We start from the raw sequence: 23,813 nt of genomic DNA, 5'->3' as shown, positions 1-23,813 counted from the left end.
AGTCATCTACATAGGCTAAAATGTTCTATTGTGTTTCTCCAAGAAACCAACCTAAATGATGTGGAACATCTTAAATTAAAGCGGTGATGGGTTTCTCAAGCTTACTTTGCCTCAGGTACAACCAAGAGTAAGGGGTTTGCTATTTTGGTTAATAAAAATGTTTCCTTTAAAACTAGAGAAATCGATTGTAGACAAAGATGGAAGTTTTATTATCTTATATGGGGAGCTGTTCTCTCAAAAAATTGTTCTCTTGTCTGTTTATGCACCCAATCAATATGAATATGGGTGTTTTAGCAAGTTGGTAGCTCAGATTGCACCATTCAGTGGTGTACCTATCATTTTAGGGGGCAACTTAAATTGTGTTGCTGTTGTTGCGTCCGTCGCTGCTCGATGCCCTCACTCCACCCTCTTTACCTCTGTGATGACTCCATCTGGGTCTGATGGATGGTTGGCTGCCACGGCGTCTCCATGCCGTCTCCCTCCAGCGTCCCCGGACCGGCTCGACATTACAGATCCACCATGTTGCCTGATGACCTAGGGCGCACATGCATTCTGATTGAAGTACCAGCAAGTGCGCGAACTTCAGGGGCATCCCCCTGAGATGACGTCATCCACTTCCAATATTTAAAGGTCTCTAATTCACTATCTAACTGAGTTAGCAAGGGGATTGCTTCGGCTTTACTCCCAAGTGTTATGGCTGCCGGCCGCGGCAGTCCGCGACCGGGGCCAACTGTCATGGCGGCCGGTCGCGGCGGTCCGCGGCCGGGACCCGGCACTCACCCGCGGCGTCGGGCCTCCACGGAGGCTCCTGCGGTTGCAGGGAGCCTCAGAAGATGTTCCCCACGCGGCCAGGACCGACATGCGGCCGGCCGCAGGCTCCTGACTCCCGCCGTGGCTCCGCCCCCTTCCCGGACTGCCTAGGGCCGCGTGCGCGGCTGAAGACTAATCTTAAAGGGGCCACGACGGGAAGTGTCGTGGCTCCCTTTTGCAGCACTTCCCCTGGATCCTGTATTTAAAGGCAAGGTCTGTCCCTCAGACCTTGCCTTAGTATTGAGGTTAGTTTGGTTCTGCGCTTTTGGTTCCTGGTTCTTCGTCCTGCTCCTGCTTTGCCTTCCCTGCTGCTTGATTCTTCTGGTTTGGACTTCGGATTGGATTTGGACCCCTCTTGGACTCTGACTTCGGATTTGGACTTGGATCTCGCTTTGGACTCTGATTCGGACTGGCGTTGGACCTCGCACTGGACATTCGACCCTTGGACCGGCTTTGGACCACGATCTGGCTTTCGACCTCTGGACTGGCTGCGGACTATGTTTGATTACTGACTCTGGGACCGGCTTGTTGGATTTCCTCTACTCCCCACAGAGATCTTCTCACGACCTGCTGGAGGCACCAGCCGTCTGGAAATCACGACCTGCAGGAGGCGCCTGCATCCAGACCATCTTCTGTCTTCTGTGAGTCGTCTAAGTCCCAGTGGCCGTGGTCCTACGGGCTCCTCCTGGGGGTTCACGTGCTTCCAGGGCAAAGTTCGATCCACGTCGTCCACAGGCCTCGCCATCTGACGGTAGTAGTCATCAAGGAGTTTCATCCTTAATCTACCACAGAAACAAGGGTCCACGAACCAGCTCGTAACACCAAGCTACTCTGCCTCCTCGGACTTACCAGAGGTACCCGTTCCTTGGGGGCCTCGTTCTTTTCTTTACTTTCAGATTACAGATAGGAACCGGTACTCGGTCCTCGAGGGCCCATGTTCCTGGACACTCTGAAGATTCTCTATTGCCTGGAAGCTATTGCTGCTACAAACAACTGTGAGTTATAATCACTCTCTCAGAGCTTTCTCTGGAACCAGGTACTCGCTCCTCGAGGGCCGAAACCTTTCCAGCTCCTGAGCTTCATTGAGACCTTATGTGAGTTTTATCATCTAGTTCTGTTCATGAACCTTGTCTACTCTACCTACTCACTTTCTACAGTTTCTCAACAGCTCAGCTATCCTGGATCGCGGTTCCAGTGCCTGAGGGACTACAGCCCTGCCGGGCATATCAACTCACTACTGCCACCTCTGGTGGTTTCCAAAACCTGTTTAATAAAAGAACTAATGTGTGTCTGTCTCCATACTCAAGCCTAGCCGGTGGTTCCTCTCGGGGTATCCTCCCGGGGGAGTGGTCATCTGCCTCTGGCCCAGGGATTCACCACTACTATCTCAGATTCATAACAGATTGCTAACTCCTCACGGAGAACCCTAACAGATTGCTACTCCCAGCATAGCGGAATATACAGAATCTGAGACACTACAAGATAGCTGACTCCTCCTTCTTAGGAGCTATTCATTCTGATTGCTCGTCCCATCTAACGCCCAGCTTTCTTAACAGATTTACATCAGATTGCTACTCCTTAGCAGATTTCCAACAGATATATTACAGTTGTAGATTTGGAAATGGATAGAATGCCCTCAGGAAAAGGAAATTCTATGAATCCCAACAAAGGAGTTCCCTTCTTATGCTCACATCTAGATCTTCTTGACATATGGAGAATTCTGAACCCAACTGTTAAGGATTATACCCACCATGCTAGGGCACATGAACTAATTCCCATATAGATTACATTTTAATTTCAAATTCGGTATTTGGCAAAGTGGACACATCAAAAATTGAAAATATGGTCATATCATTTCACAGTGATCTTGTAACTTTTTAAGTGGGATGGATGATATAAAGTCTTCCATGTGGAAGGTGCCTTATTATTTCACATTAGATAAATCTTTCCCTGCTTTTTTAGTGAAATGTTGGCAGATCATTGAGTTTATTGACTATGTTTTATATATGTAATATCTGGCAATCTGGATCTGGATTTTGGGGGAGGGGTGGGAGGGTTAAAAAAATTGGGGTGATCAGTAGTTGTTGGGAGAAGGGTAAAAAGAGAATGATCGAGATAATTGTTAAAACAATATTTGTATTGTTGTTTTGTTTCTGATATTCAAAATAAAGATATTTACAAAAAAAAAAAAAAAGCATCTCTCTTCTCCCCTGTTAGGACCCCCTTTACATTTAAATTATAAGCCAAAGAAGAAGAAGTAACAATTACTTTGCTAGTGTTATCTGATATTTTATTCAGGTATTAAATATTGAAGAACAAATTTAAAAAACATTATTTTCAGCATGTTCTCAGCATTTTCATCACCTTTTGCTAAAACAGGGATAGGACAGAAACATTCAAAATCATCAAAAGAATGAATGGACTCATGCAGAGGAAAGAATGTGCTAGAACAAGAGATTATGGTATGAGGTTCCAAAGAACAGACTCAAGAGCAATATCAAAAATATTTCTTCATGGAATGGCCTCCCAGTGAGGTGGCAGAGACAAAAGCACGAATAGACTTCTCAAAACTCTACCGAGGAGAAAACCAGGGATCGATTGACCGAAATTAAATTGAGCAGACTAAATGGATCTGCTGGCCTTTAAGGTGGCAATTTTCTAAAAATTAATTAGCTGGGTAAATGACTAGTTACTCAAATAAATAAGCTAAAATGACTACCCTGTATGCAGATAAAATTATGTACGGGGATCAACAACGTGCATACTTTTACCCATAGGTCAGCTGAGAGGTAGGGTTAGGTTGAGGGAGACTACAAAGCATGTAGTTTTGCATTTTCAAATCTGTGCATGTTGTTTTTCAAGGAAAAGGTATCTACAACAAAAGCAGGTTCAAATCTCTGTAGATACTATTTTCCTAGGCAATTTTCATAGAGAAAGTACATTCATACTTTCCTTTGGAGAAGTGATGCAAAGTCATTGGAGAAAAGTACACACAGGCACTTTTGAAAATTGCCCCATCTAAGTATTATATTCAAGGTTTCCAAGGCAGAAGCTTAGCTGCAGTTATTTGATATTCCCTTCCTCAGTTTCCTTGGGTAAGCATAATGGGAATAGTCCTAGAGTACATCAGGCCTTAAATTAGGTCCATTCAAGATGTACAGCTAAATTTCTTGCCCATTTTAAGCAGACAGTCTTTGTATTACCCTTTTGTAATGGCAGCTGTGATGATAGTGTTGGGGTGCCATGGTGTTGCTGCTGAAATCTTTTCCTTATTATCTCACTCCTGTATAACAGAACAGTTGTGCTGTCTTCTGGAATTGCCTGTTCCACCTGGAAATTGTTTACAGACAAAGGATCTTTGTCACATTATTCAAAATCATGTGGAATTCTGGCTTTTCTGCCAATAATGATAGTCATTTCCATTTACCTACTGTGAGACAGCACACTGCTTACTTCTCACAGAATGGTCATGGTTAAAAAGAGAAAAAGTGATTATACTGAACAATGATTTCTTAAACCAAGCATATCAAATTTAGGATTTTTAGGTTTTTTTTTTAATGACTAGATGGAAAGAGCAGGAATAAAGTATCTCTGGTCTTTAAATGTAGCAAGTCAGTCAGGTATTCAATGAATATGCATGAAAAGCATTTGTATGCAGTGAAGGCAGTGCAAGCAAATGCACCTCATGCATATTCAGTACGGATATCTTGAAAAACGAACTGGTTTGCAGCACTTGAGGACAAGAGTTGCCAATCCCTGGGAAACAGGCTGGACTGTAATTTGTATGGAAATTCTGAGAATAGAGTGTATTTGGCATGGTACAGAAAAAGTGAGCAGAACTAGTGGGGAGTATTAGTAAGTGTAATGTGAAGATTGCTAATAACACAAATATATTTTGCAAAATTCCATAGTCTTTCAGTGTAAGATTCATTTGAATGAATAACAGGACTGGATTACATTCCTTATGACCATAAAAAAAAGTAATTTATCAGTTTTACAACAGGTTTATAGGAGCTCCTGACTCCTCCTCCCCAATATATAATAGATGTAACATAAAGATGGGTACACAACTTCATCCATTACTGTTGCTCTTCTTATTCAGTATATTGCCTCCTCTCACTTATAGGGGGAGGACTCCAAGAGCTTCATATTTGAACTTTAGTTATGGGAAAATTAACACATTCAACAACAATGCATTCCATTACCCTTTCCCCCAAGGAAAGACATCACAAGGATACATCACAACAGTGCACGTTTTCATCTAGCTGATATTTATTTTACAGACCTCTGGAATGCTTCCCAACACCAGCCTGGCCAATTGCTGGATGGAAGCAGATGCCAAAGGTGAGGAAGACTCCTCCTGATGCACTTTACACTGCTCCAAGATGGATTGCAGCGCAGGTCTCTTCTGTGCAAGCTCCTCACACATCCTTACAAGAATGGAGTGCAAGCGACTGCTCAGCTGAAGAGGCTGCAAATTCAACATGAAAATATCTGAAGCACTCATAATCATTTCAATCACTGAAATTTAACATTTTAATCCTCCCAGAATGCAACAAAATTAGTAAAGAGGTTGAAAGATTGTGACTGTGGATCATGAAAGCCTGCCGAAAATGTCAGGATTTTAATGAGGGCTGTTGCATTTTTCTTCCTTGGTTATAAAGGTATAATATACTCATTTAGTACTGCAATCTGAGTAATCCTGTTCATATAGATATTCTTATCTTTGGGGCAGGATTTATGATCACAATCCATGATTTTTAGCCCATCTCAAATAAATAGAGGGATTTCAGATTCTGACAAGATGGAAATCTTCCATTTAACCAAATATATTAGAGTTTATATATTCCTTTACTGCAAAACAAAACAACAAAAAGCTTTAGTTATTTTATCAATATGTAATAACCGAATGCACGCAAAAAAGTATGTACATATTACAATGGCGACTTTCAGTTGAAAAGAGCAGGTGAAACACTGCAAAGTATTTTGTGACAAACTACAGAAACCGATAGACTTTTTGGCTGTGATTATACTCACCATATTCATTTAGGCAGGTATTAGACACTCTGGTCTTCCAGACAGGGGTGGTTCTATACTGAGGCAGGGTGAGGTGGCCGCTTCAGGTGGTAGAAATTTGAAGCAGCAAAATTGCCTCTTTCAGAATACCGCTGTGGTGTCTGCCTCACACTGCCTGCCCCCATGGCGGCTGAGGGCCGCTGCGGGCCAGACAGGCGGGATGCTGCTGCGGGCCGCTGCCATGGGAGGCCATGGCGGTGGCTGAAGAGGGGTACGGGGCAGGGGGAGTCATCTCGTCCCTTGCCTCAGGGGACGAGATGACTCCCCCTGCCCCGTCCCTGCCTCCAGAACAGCATCAGGACCTGACTTCCCCAGGAACTTTACAAATAATGTTCATGACATTTATTTGCATGCAGTGGCTCTGGTTTATGACATATTATTGTAACCCTGAAAAACAGACCCGCTTGCATCACTCGAGCACCAGAGATTGAGACCCCCTAGTAATTTTCATTCCTAGTTCAGATCCCATTGTTATCAAAGCTGCACTCCTCCGCCTTCCCACCAATTCCTATGACTGCTCAAGCGCAGAATCCTTAGATCCTGCAGCAAGAATTAGAAAACTGTGCAGCTATGCTTCTGAAATCCAGTGGATATTCTGTGGCACATTTGTATAAATTTGATTCATTTACAAGAATAAATTGACCTACTCCCTCTTCTGCCCATCTGAAGTATGAGCGGGCTTCCACAGTTCGTGTACTTTTAGCTGAGTTAAAAAAAGGCTTCTTGAGTATATATTTAGGTCAAGGTTAAAATAAATTGGAGGTAATTTTCAAAAGGCTTTACACATCTAGATAGGCTTTTGAAAACTGTTCCACTATATGCTATTTTTATGCGCTTAACTCCTTTGTACATTCAGTTTTCAAAAGTATACATGCTATTTGCCCCCTATTTAGCAAAAGTGGTATGCAAGTGCTTTTAGCATTCATACTGTGCGGCTGCTACTTTTCAAAGATAAGTAACATGGATGATTCCCCTTTGAAAACTGGCTACAATATACGTGGGATAAAAGTACAGAGTCAGCATAGGCCTGAATTTGTCAATAAGCACACTAGATCTGTGCCTAGGGCGGCAAAAATCTGTGGGAGGGGCAGCAGCTGAATCTCACTCAGCAGAGAACAAGAGGGGAGGGATGAGGCTGGGAGAGAGAGCAAAGACAAACTTCTCTACTCCCTATTCCAGCCTCCACTGCCCACACTCTCCCCCCACCCCACCCTATCCAGAGAGTAAAAAAAGGCTACTCTGCTCCCTAATCCAGCCCCTCCCTGTCATTCAGAGTCATGAGGGGAGGAGGTGAACAGGGAGAGCAGAGCAAAGAAGGCTGTGCCTTAGACCTTCTGCTCTGTTCCTTGTCCAGAGGAAGGGAGGGGGTGACAGCATCACTAGTGCCTAGGGATGGGAAAAATCCTAAATCCATCACTGGGTCAGCATGCAATCAGCCCTAGTATGCTAAAAGTGAGCATTACATTTCTCTACTGATCCTGCAAGCTTAGTACATAGTTAATGACGTCATTACTATTCTGTTTAAATGCTTTGCATAAGCAGGTGTGGTCAGTTTTTTGTAGTGCTTGCTCCACATGCAGTAAACAGCTCTGATTGGGACCTGTGGTATGGGCTTTGTAAATCATTGGCTTTTATGCACGCAGTAAATGCACTTGCTGTGTATGCTAAAAAATGTGTGATTAGTACATAGGCCTCCAATAGCAGCTACTGAAAAGTGAAGAGATTATTGGATTAAAATGCATGATGACCATATTCAGAAGCATTTAGCCAGATCACTCAGAAGTTATGCAGCTAAATGAAGATTTGGGCACTTATTCGGCAAAATTCGAATTGGATAACTTTTTATCTGGCTAAAATTTGGCCTGATGAAAGAGAGACTGGAGAGAAGATAGTGTGGCCAAATGTGCTCTGCTCAATGGTTTCTTCCATCTTTGATCTATGGGACAATAGCCTAATGAACCTATCCATTGTGATCAATTTTCTCCTGGATTTATTTCTCAGTTACACTCAGTTTGAACCATTTCACTTAGTCATAGGGTGTAAAAAGTGTGCTCCATGGTCCCAAAACCTTAACAATCTACAAAATGAGAAATTACTACTTACCTGATAATTTCCTTTTCTTTAGGACAGTCAGATGAATCCAGAACAAGTGGATTATGCACCTCTACCAGCAGATGGAGATGGAACAAGTATATATACCGCTGCAGTGACATCAACCCGCCAGTATTTTCTTCCAAAGCAACTGTGGACAGACTAGCAAAAACATGATTAAAAACAGATAACCATTTTAATACTCAGCCAAATAAGCAACACTGAGCTCAGAGAAGAATGAAATTACACTTGTCTAGGGACTGGAGTAACATTTACCAATAAACCTTGTAACATGTAGGCACACAAGAGGATCAATATGTAATCATTCGGCAGCCAGGGAAAGGAAGCTTGACTCATCTGATTGTCCTAAAGAAAAGGAAATTAAAAGGTAAGTAGTAATTTCTCATTTCTTAGAGTCAAGTCAGATGAATCCAGAACAAGTAGGATGTACTCAAGCTACTTCCGAATAGGGCAGGAGACTGCTTGCGGTCCATTAAAACTACATGTGCAAAGGCCGCATCCTCCTTGGCCTGAACATCCAGAAAAGGTGTGTAAGGAGGACCACGTCGCAGCTTGGCAAATGTCAACAGGAGACAACAATCTAACTTTTGCCCATGACACTGCCTGAGTCCTAGTTGAATGAACACTAACCTGACTAGGTAACGGCTTCCCAGCATCCATATATGCAGCCGTGATTACCTCTTTAATCCAGCGTGCTATGGTAGCTCGCGAGGCTGGCTCTCTCTGTCTAGTACCACCGTGAAGGATAAACAGGTGATCCGACTTCCGTAAAGGCTCAGTAACCTCTAGATACCTGATGATGTGTCTCTTGACATCCAAGGGTCGCAACAGACAATACTCCTCAACATCTTTCTCTTTGTCCAGAGATGGCAGGGAGATGGACTGATTCAAGTGAAACTCAGTGACCACCTTCAATAAAAAGGAAGAAACAGTACTCTGTACTGCCCCCTGGAGTCACCTGGAGAAATGGCTCCCAGCAAGATAAGGCCTGCAGTTCGGAAATCCTATGCGGAGAACAAATTGCCTCAAGCAACACCATTTTCAAGATCAGCAATCGCAAGGCCAGAGTTCATAGCGGTCTAAATGTCTAAACCCTACGAGCAGAACAAATTGCCGCAAGGAATACCATTTTCAAGATCAGCAACAGAAAGGACAGAGTTCATAGCGGTCTAAACATAGAGCCTGCCAAAATATCCAGAACTAAATTAAGGTTCCATAAGGCACCAGAAACCGCAAAGGAGGACGAAGATGTTTCACTCCTTACAGAAAACGGGCCACATCAGGATGAGCCAACAAGGATCCACTATTTATATGTCCCCTGAAACAGGTGAGAGCCGCTACATGTACCTTTAAAAAATTGAGAATCAAGTCTTTATTCAAGCCATCTGCAAAAATTCCAAAATAAGCAGAATCTTGACCTAGGAAGGAAGAGTACCTCGATCTTCACACCAGGTCTCAATACTCTCCAAATCTGCACATTGGCCAAGGAACTGGAGAACTTTCTAGCTCTTAGCAATTTGGAAATCACTGCTGCAGAGTATCCACATTTCAGCAAGCGAGCCCTTTCAAGGGCCATACCGTAAGATAAAATCGAGTCTGATCTTCATGAAGAGCAGGTCCCTGCTGCAACAGGTTCCTGTGCACTAGAAGTCGAAGAGGAGAATCCACCAGGATCCTCCACAGATCTGCATACCACGGTCTCCTGGGCCAATCTGGAGTGACCAAGAGAACCACCACTCTGTGGCATTCGATCCTTTGAATCAATCTGCCCAATATGGGCCATGGAGGAAAAATATACAGCAACTTGTCTTCTGGCCACTCCTGCACTATGGCATCGATCCCCAATGACTTCGGATCTCTTCTGTGGCTGAAGAATCGCGGACCATTTGCAATGCACAAATTCGCCAACAGATCTAGGAACGAGAGTCTCCCAGCAGTCCCGAATCAGCTGAAATGCCTTGTCTGACAATGCCCACTCTCCTGGGTCCAGATTTTCCCTGCTGAAAAAGTCTGCTGTAACATTGTCTTTGCCTGTAATGTGCAAGGCTGAGATCATTTGGAGATGCATCTCTGCCAATTCCATAAGCTGATCTATTTCCTGTGACACTTGTTGGCTCTTGGTATCTCCCTGCCAATTCATGTAAGCCACAGTCGTTGCATTGTCCGACATTATTCGGACAAATCAACCCTGCAGCCTGTCGCTGAACTGTAAAAATGCCAAGTGGACTGCCCTGGCTTCCTGCCGATTGATGTTTGTAATGAGTATGATGAAGTACAACCAGACTGGAGGCTTAAAAAGCACACATATACTAAGAAAAAGAAAAGCAACACCAGGGTTGAACAACAGAGGGCATCCAAGTACAAAATAAAGACTACAACTCCCAGGATCCTTGAGCTGCTAAGAGAAACAAGGGCTTAGAAGGAAGTGGAGTTAGCAGCCAAATCAAATGATAATGAATCCGATTCAGCTGAGTCAATGCTGGTGGAGGAAAAGGGCGTGCCCAAATGGGGGAAAGAATATGAAAAGAGCTGCTCTTCTAAGTCAGGGCAGGAGGAGGAGATGGAGTGGCTAACAGAGGAATTTTCCCTTTCAAGTATGGAAACCGAGTGAGTGAATATGATAAGAGGTTAATTTAAAGTTAAGAAGGGAAAGAATGTGTTCCAGCACTGTTACAAGGTGTTTGCAGTTGGTTGGATAAGGGATGACTGCAGCTTGTTGCACAACCAGAGGGGAGTAGGGGTGGGTGGTGCAAACTCCCCAAACAGAGCGTTTACATGGGCTGTTAAGGCCTGGTCAAGAACTGTTGTATAAAAGGGAGTTTTTCAAACTTACCAGAGACTATAATTGAGAACTGGAATTAATAGACTGCCCTGAGATATTATTGAACTGTTTGTTTTTTTTTTTTGTTATACCTGGCAGAACTTGCTGGGACATTTAACCACTCAGTTCCTCTGGGTAAGGCCAGAGCATTGAGAACCGTGACATGTTCCAGAGACACTTCTGCACTCAAGCGTCCTTGAGCTGGCAACTCCTGACAGTGAGCTCCCCAAACAAGGAGACTCGCATCCATTGTCAGTATTAGCCAGTCCTGTGGGGATAGGGAAACTCCCTTCTGTAGATGATCCGCCTGCAGTCACCACTGCAGTTGGGAGGAGACCTCCATCAGCAGTTTGAGCAGAATCGAATAGTCCTGAGACTGTGGATTCCACCAAGACAGCAGGGAACACTGAAGATGATGCATATGCGCTCTCGCCCATGGTACCACTTCCAGGGTCGCCACCATTAAGCCAAGTACCTGCAGGTAAGACCATACAGTTGGGAGCAGAGTATTTAACAACAGATGGAGTTCAGCTAGCAACTTCTGAATTCAAGCTTCCAGCACGAAAAACTTGCCCTGTTTTGTGTCAAACCAAACCCCAAGGTATTCCAACAACTGAGTAAGCTGAAGAATTCTCTTGGCTAAGTTCACCACTCAGCTGAGCTCCCACAACAGAGAGATCACCTTGCGAGTCACCAGGCAGCTCTCTTCCAGTGACTTGGCGTGAATCAGCCAGTATTCCAAATACGGATGTATTAGGATTCCATCCTTTCTCAACTCTACCACAACTACCACCATTACCTTGGAAAAGGTTCTGGGAGAGGTGGCCAGACCAAAGGACAGTGCCCGAAACTGAAAGTGGCATCCTAGAACTGCAAACTGCAGGAAGTGTCTATGTTCTAGTTGGATGGGAATGTGGAGATAGGCTTCAGAAGGATCCAGAGAGGTCAGAAATTCTCCCGATTGCACAGCCATAATCACCGAGTGCAATGTTTCCATGCAAAAATGCTTCACCCACAGATGACAGTTGACAACTTTGAGGTCCAGGATGGGATGAAAAGAGACCTACTTCTTTGGCACAACAAAATTTAATGGAATATCACCCCGTATTTTCTTGAGACATGGTCACTAGGACCACAGCCCTCAGACTGTGGAGACTTGCCAATGTATCCTCCACTGCCTGCTTCTTCTGTGGACAGTGGCAGGGAGACTCCATGAACACGTCCCGAGGAACACTGCAAAACTCCATCACATATCCTTCTCATATCACCTCCAGAACCCAGTGATCCGATATGATTTCGACCCACCTCTGATAAAAGAGAGAGAGGCATCCCCCTATCTCCTGTTCCCAGGAATGGGTCAGCAAGCCTTCAATGGGAGGCTTGGGAGGTTCCACTACCCGAGCCTGTGCCTCTTCTGGGTTGTCGAGGATAAAAAGACTCATACCTATCGGAGGGTCAAGTCCTCTGAAAGGTTGCTCCTCTGTAGGGTCGAAAACTCTTGGATCTTCCAGCACAACCTCTCATGTTAAAGAAGCTCTGTGCCTACTTCTTATCCTCCGGCAAACAAGGAACCGGAGATTCGCTCCACTTACTGGCTAGTTTTTCCAACTCACTGCCAAACAAAAGCGAGCCATTAAAGGGCAATTTGGTGAGGTTAGCCATGGAGGTCGCATCAGCTGACCAATTTCTCAACTATAACTGATGCCTGGCTGCTATTCTCGAAGCCACCCCTCTGACTGAAGTGCTGATCAAATCACAGCCTGCATCTGCCAAGAAGGCAGCAGCTGGTTCCATAACTGCCATGCAGTTTACCCAAGAGTCATCAACATCCTGGGAGAGATGCAAACAAGAGCGAGCCACCAAGGAACAACAAGAAGTGATCTGCAAGGTCACTGCCACTGCTTAAAATGCTTGCTTAAGGATAGTCTCAATCTTTTTGTCATGAGCATCCTTTAAAGCCGCTCCTCCTTCCACGGGAACAGTGGTCCACTTGGAGACAGCACACACAAGTGCATCTACCTTCAGAAAACGTAAGCTCTCTCTTACCACTGGATCCAGAGGGTACAAGCCTTCCAAAACCTGATCCCCTTTCACATTAGCCTCTGGGTCGCCTCACTCAAGCTCAATCAATTCTTGAATGACCATCATGGGGAAAAAACAAGAAGCTTTATGCAAGGAAACCAAAATGGGATTTCCCTATGGCTTAGACAATGAATCTGCCCCAGGAACTCCAATTATTTATAAGGTCTGGTAGTTCATCTCTATGAAAGAACCATAACATATTTCTATATGGTTCTAATTGAGGGGGAATTTCACCATCCTCAAAAGAGGCAGGATCAGCATCATCATCCGTGCCAGCTGGATCTCTATCCAGAAGTCCCGCTGCCACTCTAGGAAGACACTGGCGCTCAACAAAAGGTCCAGGCAAGATTCCTACCTGCGCCTTTGCTCTAGGAGCATTGAACAGGGCTGAGGACTGTGCCTGAATAAAGGTTTGCAGCCCCTGGAAAAATTCTACCCATGAAAAAGTAGAAGTATCCAGACCAGGAGGTACTTGTGGTGTACTCACTGCTGAGGAACCAGTTAGGGGAGCTCCAAAATCTGGCTCCCCAGCTGAGTCATCTTTACCCAAACCCACATCCTTCTGGTAAGAACTAGGTTTAGTAAAATCAGAGGAAGACAATTCTCCCTGAGCCTCCAAAGAGTGCTGGCACAAATTTGTGGGCACTCCTGGCTGAGACGCCTGAATATGAAAAGCAAAGCAAAGAGAAAGACACTTAGGCGTCTTAGGTACAGGTGCCATTATGGTCGACAGCGCACTGTGCGGCGGCCAGAGGCATGCATCTATTTTTTTTACTTTTTTATTTTTTTATTTTTATGCGCACTCAACCTAACCCGCCCAAAAAATAAGCACACAAAAAACGTAAGTGCACAGTACCACTTGTGCGCAGAGGTAAGCATGCGGCTACTACGGTGTCGCTTAATGTGGACACACAGACTACAAGGCCCGAACATGTATCCAAAAACTGGGTGCACATCCTGGATGTACAGCTAGACGCACATGAAGAAATGACAATCCTGTAGAGGGCAGTCTTAGAAAGCACGCAAAATGCTATTTCGGCCTACCATGTGGCATGCAGCGAAAAGTCTTGGAACAGGGCCTAGCCTAAGGAGGCTGCTCAACATGCCAGGCTGCCCATGTCCCACAACCTCCCATGGAGTGGAATGAACTTCGGACCACTGAGCCAAGCACAGAGACCGGGGGGAGGAGGATGCCCATCACAACAAAAAACCTCTTTTTAAGTCTCTGTATAATCTTTTTTTTTTTCTAAACTTACTGGAGCTCAGCCTTACCTGAGTACAGAGACATCTCCAGCTGCGGGTGGGGGGAAGGCATGTGCTGTCACCGCCGCACTCGGCTTCCTGCACCAGCTAAGTCCACGCCAGCTGAAAAACCAACTAACGGACCAATGCACTTGTCTGAGGGACAATGGAAATCACCTTAAGAATTCTCAACTGTGGGAGGGACCTTTTGGTATCACCTCAGGAGAGTGGGTTGAATTATTTCTTAATTCTCCTTTTTTTTAATTTATTTATTTAATTCTTTTATATACCGACCTTCATGACAGGTGTCATATCAAATCGGTTTACATGTAACAAGGAGGTAAACATTCTTATCAACCATTTAACAGTAAAATAATCAGAGGAGGTAATAAAGTTACATATAACAAGGAGATCGAACTTGGGAGAAGAAGAAAGAGAAGGACAGAGGAATAACCATTGTGATAAAAGGTATCACTAAGTAAGTTGTCCAGTAGGCTTGAGATGTGGAGTTCTGAAATTGAATAGATTAAGGGAAAGTAAATGAAGTAATTCCCACTGGAGAGATGCACGTCCACCATCTGCTGGGAACAGAGAATACTGGCAGGCTGATGTCACTGCAGGAGTATATATACTGTGATATCAGCTTTGTTCAGTCTCCATCTGCTGGTAGAGGTGCATAACCTACTTGTTCTGGATTCATCTGACTGGATACTAAGAAAGGTGCTATTAAAAGTGTTTTTTTGGATCTCAATTTCTTTATTTAGAATTTTTTAGTGAGGCTTGATTACTGAAGACTTCCCTATCAGAAAGAAGATATGACAAGTAGTTCTTGGAAACCCAAGAGCTTGCAATAAATTCAAAGTAAACTGAGGAGCAATTTTGAAAGCAGTTACTTGAGTGATATTACTGACCTGGTGTGGAGGAATCATATAATCCGCTGACCAATACAGAGTCATTCCTAGTGAATAGACAAGCATCTATCAAAACAAAATTTTTAAAACAAGTTATGCTTGTTAATTTTATCAGAGTAAAAATTATAACTTTGGAATGCTCGTCATTATAGCTATGTCCTGAATAAATAAATACGTTGGTCTGGAGGAGCCAACCTCAGCCAGGTGGCTCAGTGGCAATGCTGCACTCTGCTATAAGGAGAACTAGGGCCAGGCCTTCCACTCCCCAAGCCAGCCAGCCAGCCAAGGACTGGGGTTGTTGTGGAGGCAACACTCACAGCTCCTGTGAGGCAGAGAATCCCAGTTATCATGGAACAGCAACACTCAATGGCTGGATTTAGGGCCCAAGACTGCAGGCTTCCAAATGAAGCCCTGGTGAGTGGTCTCAGAGACAAGGACTGTCACCATGATGGCTGTCTAGAAGAACTGGGAGGGAATATAATATAGGGTAAAAAAAAAATCTCCAGCTAATTTAAATAAAAGCTTGTGGTGCCAAATCCAAGCCCCAGTTTAAAATTCTATTTGGAAGCCCAAATGAGTGGGAGCAAATGTTTATCCTTTCCCCCTCCTAAACATTCCAGATAAAAGAAGTAGCTTGATCTTAAATCTCTGATCTTAATGTAACCCCACCCTAGTGTGTGTGCCCTGCACGGATGGAGCCATAAACTTATTTGTAAGTTCTTTGGGGCAGGAACCCTGACTAGCTCTTCTTTGCTGCCCCTTCCCCAGGGAGTGGATCCTTTGGCTTGGAGTGAAAGGGTTCCTTTTCCGGTCCCACTGCAGGGGTGGCTGACATCCTTTTGGATTTTTCTGGGAGAGAGGTCACTTCTCTTTCTTGAGTGCTGTGTGCCAAATGAATACAATGGATGAACCTGATTAGTGTCCAAACTTAAATGTACTGAATTAAATAGTTGCAGATGGCACAATAAGCATGTTTCCAGCACCACAATCTCTCTTCTATTATTTACACTATTCACCTCTATCGTTGTAGGAATCTTTCAATAGGCAAGGGATCCTACCACCCTTCTGGATTAGGTGAGATAGAGTTCCTTATGGGCAGGGCAACCTTTAAGCTGGGCAGGCAAACCCCTTCCATGGATGGCCAAAACTCCTGTCCTTGCACAGAGAGTAAACTTTTTTCTCTCCCCGGGGGCTGATGACTCCAGATGGGCATCCTCTGAAATCCTTACAGTTCTGTTACTCACGGTTAGCAGGCACTTCAACTGTTTAGATTGATTTCAGTCTCTGATTCTCCTCTGAATCCCTTATGGGAGGGATCCCTGGATGCAGGTTTCTTACCTTGCTCCAATGCAGGTAGGAAGTGGCAGCCAAAAAATCTTTCCCCTGGATGTCTAACATAATAGTTTTATCCCTTAACCAAAGATCATACTGGAGTTATCCCTTGCAGCGGGTCACCATCTCAGATGGGCAGGTCTTCCCTAGCCCTGGGCATCCCGAATACAGGGTTTCTCGTTCCCTTAATACAGGAAAGGCCCAGGTGTCCAGCAAGGCTCCTATAATGAAGGGTCAAAATCCAGAAAACAACCCAGAGGGATATCCAAACCAGCTAGGGGAAGACTGTCAGGAACACCCTCATGACTTTCGTCAGGATTCCCAGGCTGGGTTAGCCTGTTCTCTCTGCCTGGGCCTGAACAGCCTCAAAAAAGGTAAGCTCCTCACTACCTCCTAACTCTCCAAAACTTATAAAGGACTGCCTCCAGACTCTCAGGAGAGAGCTGTTATAAAGCCTCCTAGGGAGGCAGCATTTCCCAGGTTCCTCAAAGGGAGGGACTGGAATTTTATTGGGTCCTCCCTCATCCACTAACCTATTTTACCTAGTGCTTCTCAGGGCTTACTGGTAACTGAAGAATGGTTCTCGATTACATTAAGTTTCACATTACATACCCAGATACTTCCAAACATGTTTGAATTTCAACATAACCAAAATATGCAAATATACAGTATCTCATTTATTTTCATAGCAGGATATGCTGAAGATAAGCCTTTTTCAGAATGCACTGTGTTGAGATACACTGATTTATTCTAAAAAACAAATCTCATTCTATAAACCGAAGCAGTAGGATTACTAACCAGTTCGCTGGAAAGAAGAATCCAAACAGATAAGCTTTTGCATCTAGAAATCAAAGACTCCAAAGTTTATAATAATGCTTTTCCTGCTGGAGGAGAGATCAGGGGCTTGGCCATTTTATGATTGGGGTTCCTTGATGTTGGGTGGGGGGGTTGGAACTTTGATTGGGGGGGGGGGAAGGGGCCTGAGCCTGGATTCTTGGAGCAGGGCAACCTTAAGGGTACATTTTAAGAACCCATCATGTGCAAAAACCTGGAGATAAGCGAGTGGCCGGGCCAAGTGCACACTGAGCACATTTTGAAAACGGCCCAGCCACGCGCATATCTCTCTGTGAAAGGGGCAGGCTGGGGGCTGGGTCTGGACGGGGGCCGGCTGGTGCATGGAACTTACTTTATCTCTTCAGATGAAGTAAGTTCCAAAACAAAAGAAAAAAAGGTAGGAAGAGGGGTTTCGGGGGTCGGGGAGAAGAGGGAGAAGAGGGAAAAAGGGAGGCAGAGTAGGTAGGGGTAGGGAAGTTCCCTCCCAGTTCGCTCCTTTATTGGAGTGGTCTGGGAGGGAACTGGGCAAAGGCCCAATCGCATTGCCGCGTGATTCTTTTAAAATCCTTCTCTTGCGCACGCGGGTCACCACTTCCATGCACCGATATAAAATTGGCCGGTGTGTGCGGGTAGCGGACTTTATAACATGTGTGCGTTGGCGCGCGCATGTTATTCAATTGGCGCATCTTTTAAAATCTACCCGTTAATGGGAGATGTTAGCAGGAAGAAATTTCCTATGCTTCCATCCAGTTATCAAGAGAGTTTGAGATGCAGTATGCACATGCCACAGTTTTTGCTTTGGGTGTATACTTTTTTTGCAGGCTACTCTAGAATCTGCATTTTAGCAGGTACACCAAAATGTCATGCCTTTCCCATTAAGTGACATTTTAACATATGGTAAACAAATTTTGCATGATAGGATTTGCATGGAAAAACATTTTGGTTTAGTTTGTTTCTTTTGTTTGCAGCACATTTTGGGGCAGATTTTAAAACATACGCCCGATTTTATAATATGCGCGCGCAGCCGCACGCATGTTATAAAATCAGGGGGCAGCGCGTGCAAGGGGGTGCACATTAGTGCAAGTTATGCACACCGAGCCCTCGGGAAGCCCTGCTGACTTTCCTCGGAGGGAACTTTCCTACCCCCCCCCCCCACCTTCCCCTCCCTGTCCCGCCCCCTAGCCCTAAAGAAACCCCCCCATACCTTTGTCTTGGAAGTTACGCCTGCCAGAGGCACTTGGCCGGCGCGCGCAATCCCCTGTGCTGGAGTTCTCGGCCACGCCTCTGGGACCACCCCTGGACCACCCAGCCACGCCTCCGGACCGCCACGCCCCGGACCGTCCCCTGCCCGCCCATTCAGAAAAGCCCCGGGACATACGCGCGTCCTGGGGCTTTACGCACATCACCGGGCCTTTTGAAAATAGGCCCATCACCCATAACCCCCCTACGCGCTTAAATTCACCTAGATTTACATGCGTAGGGCTTTTAAAATCTGCCCCTTAAGTTCAAATTTAGTTTCATTTTTTTCCTTCATATTTTTCATTTTTGTCAACTGGCATGCATGAATTGCAATTTGTGCATACAGATTTCCAAAAAAAGGCCCAAAAATATCTTAATTTTTTAAATGAGTCAAGTTTTACTTTGTTTGTAACAAGCCAAAAATTACCTCATTGTTATTTTACCCATTTATTTCAAACAAATGAGCATCCTCTATTGCATGAGTTTTAGTGCATAAATCCAGCTAAGTTAACCCAATCAATTGGGATATTATTCAATGTTATGGGTGTGCTTCTGAATATAGCCAGCTATATGAGTTAGCTGGATAAATTTATCTGGCTAACTTTAGGCTACTTAAAGTACCTGGATAACTTAGCCAGAAAATGCTGAATATTAGCATCATCCAGCAAACTTAGATAACTTTGATCCATCACTAAGCATCCCCTGACTGCTCCTAACTTAACCAGGTAAGTTTTTAGAAAGATAACTATTTAGCCAGATAAGCCAAGAGCAGTCAAACCAGAGGAAAATTCTAAAACCACAGTTTGTCCAACTAAGTTCAGAAGTATGCCAGACAAACCATTTAAATGTGGACCTTCTATGTGTTTTTCTGTCAATTGACATACAATCTATAGGTATTCAAAATAATACAAAAGCAATATAGTAACATGAAATTAGGAATTAGGAAATTTGCTTTTTATCAACGAAAACAATCTATGATGCTTGTAATGCTTTTCTTAAGACTCACAAATATGTCATGTATGGCTGTGCTATTTATTCATTTTCTCTTGTTTGGTTCTATTTTGTACAATTTGTTTGATGCCAATATTGGTTTATCTGTTGTTATTGTTCCTTGCCTAGAATGCAGAATGAATTGGTAAGGGTAAATTTCTTAAATAAAAATGTAAAAACATTACTTACTTACTTACTTAATTAATTAATTATATTAGATTGCCTGCAAATTCAAAATGGATTGCCAGATAGCATAACATTTTTTTTACCATCACTTCTAAAATGTGCATGATTTTTCTTTGGCGTGCGCAAAAGTTATATTTGTTAATCCAGTCAAGTATATGTTATGATTTCGGTCATTTCCAAAATCTGTTACTAGTTAAGCAGGAGTCCTGTAGCTGGATTTACTAAGTCTTTTTTTTTTCCCTATCAGTGCTTATCTGAGATTTATCTTTTTGTATTTTCATTTGGATTTAAGAACATAAGAAATTGCTATTCTGGGTCAGACCAAGGTCCATCAAGCCCAGCATCCTGTTTCCAACAAAGGCCAAACCAGGCCACAAGAACCTGGCAAGTACCCAAACACTAAGAAGATCCCATGCCACTGACGCCCAACAGGCTTATATCACCACCATTTGGAAGACAAATTTTGGGGAAGTTCAACCTGAAACTAAAAAAAACATTTAAGATGGTCTACATGTTCTGGCAATGTTTTGCACTCTTAAAGTAGGAAGTTAGTTGTGAGGAGAGGTTTAGGAAACAGGTAACAAGCATCCCCAGACTTCAGCAAGTCAGACAACCTGTCACAACAGATTCTTGCTTGGCAAAAAAAAAAAAAAGAAGAAAGAAAGAAAAACAAGCTCCAATGCAAGGCAAAGCTTTTAAAGCCAACCCTATTCAATTTGCCCATTGTTATCAACAACACTAAATGTTTATCACTATTTGGCTCTCCAGCAGTGCAACTTCGTTGCTGTCACATCCTCTTCTATATTGCATAATTATTGATGGTGCAGCACAAGCTCCCAAATAGTACTGAGTGTCCCAGTGATAATATCTGCTGTATTACTACATTGCACTGGGCAACAGCATCAGTAAACCGGGTGCAGGCAATCATGGCCACACATAATCAGACTGCCTATGTTGGGGACACCATATTATTGGTGGGTCTAGATCTTCCAAGCAAGCATAATTGTTTTGTTAAATGAAAATAGCTTTGCTTAGCAAAGAAAATAAGCTGATACAGAGAAAATTCTTCATAGTGCATATTTCAAAAGGAAAGCCTTTTGGTATAAGAGAATATGATTTCCTCTAGCATGGACACTGATCCCCTTCGCTCAATAATTACATGAGTAATCAGCTACAGTTGTTAGCTTCAGAGATCATTATATGAGGTGACTCCATAATTACATTAGATCTAAACTTAGCTCAGCCTGTCATATAACATCATTCAGATACTTTAGCATTAAAAATGTGCTCTGAAATTCAGCACACGGTTTCTTAATACACAAGCTAACTTTATTTTTAAATTCCAGTGCAGTAAGCTAATGGTATGCTAACGCATTTCAGTTAAAAACTGCGCACAAATTAGAAAAAGTGCACAAAGAAAAGGCTTACACAGAGAAAAACATGATTTATGTGCATAAATCATATTTTATGCACAGAAAATAAGGTTTATGTGCAGAAATCATGTTTTCTGTACATAAAATATGATTAATGTGCACAAAACTGCTTTCTGAATATCTAATTCTGGCCATGCCCTACACCAACTACTGAACAGGGACTTTATATATTTTTGTAAAGGATATGCCAGAGGTACCTAAGTTATTTATTTATTTATTTATTTGTTTGTTTGTTTATTTAATATACCGACATTTGATCGAGATATCACATTGGTTTCCAGGTAACTGATAGAATAGGGCGAGATCTGCCCTATTTTACATTATAACATGATAACAATTATAACATGGTAACAATTGTAACAGGAATACATGGAAAAATAAATTCTTTCTGCAAACAAAATATAATTTAAGCAATTTTCAAAATGAGCATTTTGGAGACAGTACAGCATTGTTTCTCTATTTGGAATTTGTGATCAAAGACTATACAATCCAAGACTAGAGATGATCCAGAGCAACAATTACTCCAGATCTGCAACAACATTTTTCCCACTGAAAATTATGTTTATGTGAAATTCTGTTTTATGTCAACACATCAGAATTGTCTGTGGATGCCTAAATGTCTAGTGTGTGCATAATTTTATCTGTTTTTAGGGAAATGAAAAATAATCTGAAAAAAATAAAGAAAAATTGTGGATTTTTTAATGTTAGGATGAAATATTTGTGTCCCCATTTCAGTTTTTCATATTTTACTATTGGCCTACCAAATGCCAGTCTTTTAAATAGAAGCAAGTTGTATAAGGATATCATCTCTTTCCAATTTATATTGTGGTGGTGGTGGTGGTGGTAGTGGGGGTGGGAGTTGGATGTTGCGGAATATAAATGCAATCAATAAATAAACAAACAACTATACTGTCTACAAGGAAGTTTTACTTTTAATTCACTTAAAAAATGCACTTACCTTTGTTAATATAATCTGCTTATCTTTCTCATGTATTTGAAGCATATCTGGAGCCTTGAAAGGTCCAATGTCTGGATGGACTATATCATGAATGGACACATGTCCACTAGTCAAAAGTAACAGAGACCAAGGACAGATAACATAGTTGCATGAACCTGAAAAAAAATTACATATATATCTATATTTATATTGGTTGTTGTGAATTTTCTTATATCTCAGTCAAACATTTACAAACATATAGGGGCAGATTTTCAAAGGGTTACACGCGTAAGATACGCGCGTAACCCCCGAAAACCTGCCCCTGCATGCTCCGAACTTATCTTGCATAGGCTCGGCAGCGCGCGCAAGTCCCGGGACGAGCGTATGTCCTGGGGCTTCGAAAAAGGGGCATTCTGGGGGCAGGACCATGGGCGGGGCGCTGGCCTGTAGGCATTCCGGGGGCGGGGCCGTGGGTGGGGAGCCAGTCCAGGGGCATTCCGGGGGCGGGGCCGAGGCCTCCTCCATTGCGGCCCTGCCGAGGGATGGCACGCCGGCAGCCAGCCGGCGCAATTTATGCCTGCCTGGAGGCAGGCGTAACTTCAACAATAAAGGTCAAGGGGGGTTTTAGATAGGGCTGGGGGTGGGTTAGGTAGGAGAAGGGAGGGGAATGTGGGGGGAGGCGGAAGGAAAGTTCCTGCCGAGACAGCTCCGATTTTGGAGCGGCCTCGGAGGGAACGGAGGAAGGCTACGTGGCTCGGCGCGCACAAGTTGCACAATTGTGCACCCCTTTGCGCACACCGACTCTGGATTTTATAACATGCGCGGCTTGAGCTTGCGCGAACAAATCTACGCCCGCGCGAATGTTTGAAAATCTACCCCATAATACTTGCTAAACCAAGAATCATATTTAAGTTCCTTCAAGAAGTGCATAATTGAACGTCCAGACTAGTGGGTTCGATATCCAGCTGTGACATTTGTGTGACCTTTGTAAAGGCTCTAAGGCACTTTACTATTCTGTACCTTACTTTACTGAATTGCAAATTATTGTTTTATTATAAGCTCTTTAGGATAGGGACTTGTGGCTGTATGTAACTTTTTGTAAAGCACCCTGGTGTGCACAACGCAAATTCCAAAATAAGTAAATACTTTCTACTCCTTTCTTCTGAATGGAGAAGGGAATGCAATATGCAAACCAAAAATCATAAGATCGTAAGACATGCCATGATGGGTCAGACCCAATGCTCCCTTTAAGGACTGGGTTGCTGTGTGAAAAATTTTTGGTTACATTACTCTGTAAGCACTACTTTCTTTGATTCAAAAAGCTTATCAGTTTTATGCTCATAGCAACCCAATCCTTACAATGAACATTAGGTGATTATTATAAGGAATGGATTTGCCAATCTACTAACAGCAGTTAAAATGTGAATGAAAAACAAGGAGTGCAAAAGGTGAAACTCCTCTGCATCCCTGACCTTATCCAGGGATGGCACGGAGATGGACTGATTCAAATGAAAGTCTGAGACTACCTTGGGCAAGAAGGATGGAACAATACGCAGCTGTAACACCCCCGGAATCACCCGAAGGAAGGGCCCCTGGCAAGACAAGGCCTGCAGCTCAGAAATTCGACGCACAGAACATATAGCCACCAGGAACACAGTCTTCAAAGTCAACAACTGTAAAGAAGGCTATGAAGTGGTTGGAACGTAGGATCCACCAAAAAGTCCAGCACCAAATTAAGACTCCACAATGGAACCTGTAACCTCAAGGGAGGCCAAAGGTGCTTCACTCACTCCCATCAAAAAACGGGC

The 23,813-nt window shown here is 43.5% G+C and overlaps 1 protein-coding gene across 1 annotated transcript in view; it reads right to left on the bottom strand.

The window, feature by feature from the left end:
* Positions 1–3,782: 3,782 nt before the first annotated feature.
* Positions 3,783–23,813, bottom strand: part of LOC115096195 (FERM and PDZ domain-containing protein 2-like) — a 39,707-nt gene continuing 19,676 nt past the window's right edge. The window contains exons 4-7 of the mRNA XM_029610706.1: positions 22,027–22,181; positions 15,055–15,120; positions 5,096–5,281; positions 3,783–4,140 (exon numbers count right to left, since the gene is read on the bottom strand). Of these exons, the coding sequence (XP_029466566.1) occupies positions 3,949–4,140; positions 5,096–5,281; positions 15,055–15,120; positions 22,027–22,181 (599 nt within the window). The 3' untranslated portion in view covers positions 3,783–3,948. The remainder of the gene's footprint in view (positions 4,141–5,095; positions 5,282–15,054; positions 15,121–22,026; positions 22,182–23,813) is intronic.

This window comes from Rhinatrema bivittatum, chromosome 7 (genome assembly GCF_901001135.1).
Source record: "Rhinatrema bivittatum chromosome 7, aRhiBiv1.1, whole genome shotgun sequence".
Taxonomy (NCBI): domain Eukaryota; kingdom Metazoa; phylum Chordata; class Amphibia; order Gymnophiona; family Rhinatrematidae; genus Rhinatrema; species Rhinatrema bivittatum.
Note: the sequence above shows the minus strand (reverse complement) of the source record. Positions and strands in the feature narration are given on the sequence as shown.